Source organism: Meleagris gallopavo, chromosome Z, assembly GCF_905368555.1.
Source record: "Meleagris gallopavo chromosome Z, MGAL_WU_HG_1.1, whole genome shotgun sequence".
In the NCBI taxonomy this organism is placed as follows: Eukaryota; Metazoa; Chordata; class Aves; order Galliformes; family Phasianidae; genus Meleagris; species Meleagris gallopavo.
This window is the reverse complement of record NC_139435.1, coordinates 67,644,909-67,649,378: the sequence shown is the minus strand read 5'-3', so window position 1 is coordinate 67,649,378 and position 4,470 is coordinate 67,644,909. Positions and strand designations below refer to the sequence as shown.

Below are 4,470 nucleotides of genomic sequence, written 5' to 3'. Positions count from 1 at the left end.
CCCGACAAGTTTCCGTCTAACCGCACTGCTGGTTGGTGCCAGCTATCGACACCCCATCTCGTCAGGTGAAAGGATAAACGCTGATATCCTGCGTGGAGCACGGCACACCGCAGCCCTCGGAAAGTTACGCAGCACCGCACAGGCGAACAGCGCACCGCGCCACAGCAACCCGCCCCAGTGCGCGGGAACTCCGCACTCCCACCACGGCACCGCCCCGTCGGCAGGGAAACCCCGCCTCTATTTACATGCAGCGGCGCCGGCGCGCCGCGCGCTTTCCTCCTCCCTCCTTCCCTTCCACGTTCCTCCCTCTTTCCTCCCGCGGCGGCGGCCACCACCGCGGCGGCGGCGGCGGCAACGGCACGAATGAGGCGCATGTGCGCGGTGGAGGGACGCTGGGGCTGCAACGGCTCTTTGCGGAGAGGCCGGGCGGAGCTGGCCGCCGGGGTCGGTAGGGGGGGCCGCGGCGCCGGGGGGGCAGAGGAGCAATTGGAGGCTGGCGAGGAGAAGGGCTGGCGGGGCCAGTCGCGGGGCTGCCCGCAGCAGCTGGCGGAGCGTTACGCGGACCTGGCGGCCAGCCACTGCGAAGCCCTGCGGCAGCGGGAGGAGCGCGAGTGGCAGAACGCGCGGCTGCGCCTGGAGAACGCGCGGCTGCGCCTGGAGAACCGCCGCCTGCGCCGCGAGAACCGGTGCCTCTTCCGCCAAGCTCTGCTGGGGCCCGGCCCCCATGAGCCAGAGAAAGGAAAGGGCAGGGAAATGGAGACCATGAGGGTACAGCTGGAGCGGCTGCAGGAGAAGCACCGCCGCGTCCTGCAGCATCTGCGGTGCTGCCGGGAGCTCGCGGAGCTGGACGAGCAGCTGTGGGACGACGCACAGCCACAGTCCGCTCTCCAGCCGGACGAACGCGACGCCGCCCGAGCGGGCGGTCCCGAGGAGGAGGAGGCGGTGCTACCCTGCGTGGGGCTCGGCGGAGATGGGGGCGGTGCCGTCCTTCCGCCCGCCCCGCGCAGCCCAGCCCCGAGGGAGGGCCGTGCTGGGGGAAGCTGCGTCCCGAGCACTGAGTTGGATGCGGGGTACGGTCCCCTCGCTTAAACGTGTGTCTGAGCAGCGTTGCAGGAGCCGCGAAAGGGACGCTTGGAAGAGGCCGACGCTGTAGTCGAAGAAGGACTCAAAGCCGCCGTTGTTGCGGAGAGAATCACCCCTGTTGGTCCCGCGTCACCTCAGAACTGTGCTGTAGATGGGATCGTGTAGGCCTCGTAGCACACATCAAAAGATGGCTCTGGCCAATTCCTAGCCGTCTGTCAGCAGCACTCCTGTGAAAGCCACTGGTCCCTGGAGCTCTGCGTTGCCTGGGCACTAAATGCGAAACAGCACCTGTGTCTTAAGGATGGGCTTTGTTCACCTTCGCATAAATACTGATTTGTATTTCGCACTTCCACATAAAATCACAGTTGTTAAATAAAAACATGACCCAGCAAGTGGTTATCTCAAGTGTGATTTGTGACTGGCAGTTATTTTGGAATTATAGGTGAATTCACACCTCAGGCCTCTGTAATGCAGTTCGTCAAAGTCAGATCATTTTTCTGATTCATCTTCCTGTAGAAAATACAGTGTTTATAATGATAACTTGCTAAGAACTCAGGCTTTTTTTTTTTTTTTTTTTTTTTTTTTTTTTTTTTTCTTCCCCCATTCCAGAGTTCTCTGGTGTTTTCAGGTTTTGGGCTGGTTTCTTATGGCACTCTATTTCAATGTCAAACTAACAATAAAAGGTGTGAAATCCACTCTTCTATGTATTTCTGAACATAGCTTTTGAAAAGAGTAGTCGTTACTCTTCTATATAATGTCAGCATAAACCTCTTATGAAGTGCACTAATACTTGTGGCTTGTATCAGAAATAGTGTAGCCAATATGAGGGAGGTGATTATCCCCCTGTACTCAACACTTGTGAGGCCATGCCTCAACTACTGTGTTCAGTTTTGTGCCCTTCACTTCAAGAAAGACATCAGGGCCCTGAAGCATGTCCAGAGAAGGGTAATGAAGCTGTGAGGAGTCTGGAGCACGAGTCTCCGTGAAAGGAGGTTGTAGCAAGGTGGGGTTTGGTCCTATGTAACTAGTGGTAGGACCAGAGGGAATGGCCTCAAATTGCACCAGGAGAAGTTCGGGTTGGGTATTAGGAAAAAACTTACCTGAAAGAGTGGTCAGACACCGGAATGGGCTGCCCAGGAAGGTGATGGAGTCACTGTCCCTGGAGGTATTCAGGAATCACTGAGTTGTCAATTAAGGGACATGGTTTAGTGGGAACATACTTGTGATAGGTGGACAGTTGGATTGGATGGTCTTACAGGACCTTTGCAACACTGATGACTCTATCTATCTCTTTGGATTTGCAGCATCAAATAATGTGCTCTCAAAATATAATAAGTGTCACATGGTGCAGTTGTGAGTTGTTGATAAATCTTGGGTGTTGCTGTTTGGATGTATTGCTTGATTACTTGATTGCTTGTTTTATATATGTGGAAGTATTCTTATAAATGTCTGAGTTAATTAAATGCTCAGGAATTACAGTGGGTACAATCACCCAACAGCCGTAGGATTGTCCGCTTTACCAGCAGGTTTCACTGCAGTGTGCATAACCCAAGCAGCATGAAGAATCCATCAAAACAGTGCAAGAGAACTACGTTAAGATACAGTGCTTAAAAAGTGCAGCTGTAACTTTTAAAGTGTTAATTTGAAAGCATCCTGTTAGAATATGTTAGCATCTTCAAAAAAGAAAGGATTGTGATGTATATTTTTTAATATAATATGCAAAACTTTTAAATTAAAGTTTAGGGTCCCTCCAAGTAATGGAAGTCTCTATAGGCCAGCTAATGTAAAAATATTAATATTTCACAAAGTTATGCACAAGTTTTGTATAAGGTGTTCTTATTAATTTCTTAAGGTGGACACACTTCTTGAGCAGAAAGCAGAGACCTATAAAATGCAGGGAATAAAACTCTCAGAGGTGTATATTGGTAAGAGGCAAATCCACATGAAGTGAAAACGAAGAGGTTTTAAGCATTTTTTGAGATTTGCTGCGTCCGTGTGAACATCACTAAGTTACCACTTAGGTCACACAGTCACAGAACCATAAAGTGAAGGGATGTCTGGAGACCCTTCAGTCTGACCCCTTGCCGCAGCAGGTTCTATAGAACATGTTGCACCTGAAAGTGTCCAGGCAGGTTGTGAGCATCTCCAGAGGAGTCTCCACAACTCCTCTGGGCAGCCTGTACCAGTGCTCTGTTGCCCTCACAATAAAGAAGATTTTTCTCAAGTCTTGTTGCAAAAGTTTCATCTAACCAATTATCTTATCCTCTTGTTTTTGAGGAATTAAATAAAGTTATCTCCAGTAAAATTATGCTAAATTATCACTTTGTTCCATAATGGTCTTCGGATGGTAGGTTTACACTTTCATGATCCTTGGCTATGGGAAACTACAAAGCTGGAAAATTAAATACACTTCCTAAAGGATATGCCTGTTAAAATCTTACTGTTTGTAATCTGAATTTTTTTTTATACAACTAGTTCTAACATTTAGTATTTCAAATACCATTGCAGAAATGATCTCATCTGCCTTTAAAGCTGACATTTAGCCCAAACCCCTCGTGTTCATGGCTGGCAGAAAACTCAGAATAACTTTCAAATTGTCTGGTAAGTTACAGCATTTATGCATGTGAAATAATTGGAGAAGTGAAAGTTTTTTGTATTTTTTTAAAACTGTTCCATTGTAAATAAGTTTGTGATCCTAAGTGGCACTGAGGGACATTGTTTAGCTGTAGGTCTTGGTAGGTCATGTTGATGGCTGGACTTGATGGTGCCGAAGCTCTTTTTAACCTAAATGATTCTGTGATCTGATGAAGTACTAGTACAATTTTGTACTTATATTTTCCTCAACATTTTATTGTGGTCTGTTTTGTGCTTGTATTCTACTTTGTGCCAGACAGGAGTCAAATCTTGAAGTTCTAGCTTTCATTTCCTACTCCCAAGAATTGTCTTTAATTCTGTTAATCACATTCTGTACTATGACAAGTATTCATCTTTTGTTGTAGTTGTTGAAGCAGTGTATTTAAGTATCTTGCTGCTTTGAGCCTTTTGTCTGAATGCTACTTCCCTGGTTTGGGAGGGAGTGCATTACGTAAGAGAATTCCTACATTATAATCAGCATACAGAACCATGCTTTCCTTTATCCCTCTTTTAGCTTGACCTTTTTCAAAATCATGTCAATTCTATTTTAATGATTTTCAAAACTATGTCATTCAAGTCCGTTTGTTTTTTCAGGTTTTTGAATATACCTTTTAACTATCTCCTTCATCAGTTACTGGGGAAAAAAAAATCACTTTTTTCCCATTTTTTGTGGCTTGAGGCCACAAATCCAGTAGCATTCTGCATGTTTGCTAATATGGCAGAATTATTTTTGTGTTTCTTAAATCTTTGGTC

At 47.0% G+C, this 4,470-nt stretch overlaps 1 protein-coding gene across 1 annotated transcript; it reads left to right on the top strand.

The window, feature by feature from the left end:
* The first annotated feature begins 223 nt into the window (after positions 1-223).
* On the top strand, positions 224-1,475 carry TUSC1 (tumor suppressor candidate 1). The gene has a single exon (XM_085213707.1). The coding sequence runs from the start codon at positions 364-366 to the stop codon at positions 1,087-1,089; it is 726 nt and encodes a 241-aa protein (XP_085069833.1). The 5' UTR covers positions 224-363; the 3' UTR covers positions 1,090-1,475.
* The last annotated feature ends 2,995 nt before the right edge of the window (positions 1,476-4,470 follow it).

Excerpts from the sequence above, each read along its gene's own strand:
- TUSC1 (XM_085213707.1), top strand. The coding sequence starts at position 364 with ATGAGGCGCATGTGCGCGGTGGAGGGACGCTGGGGCTGCAACGGCTCT.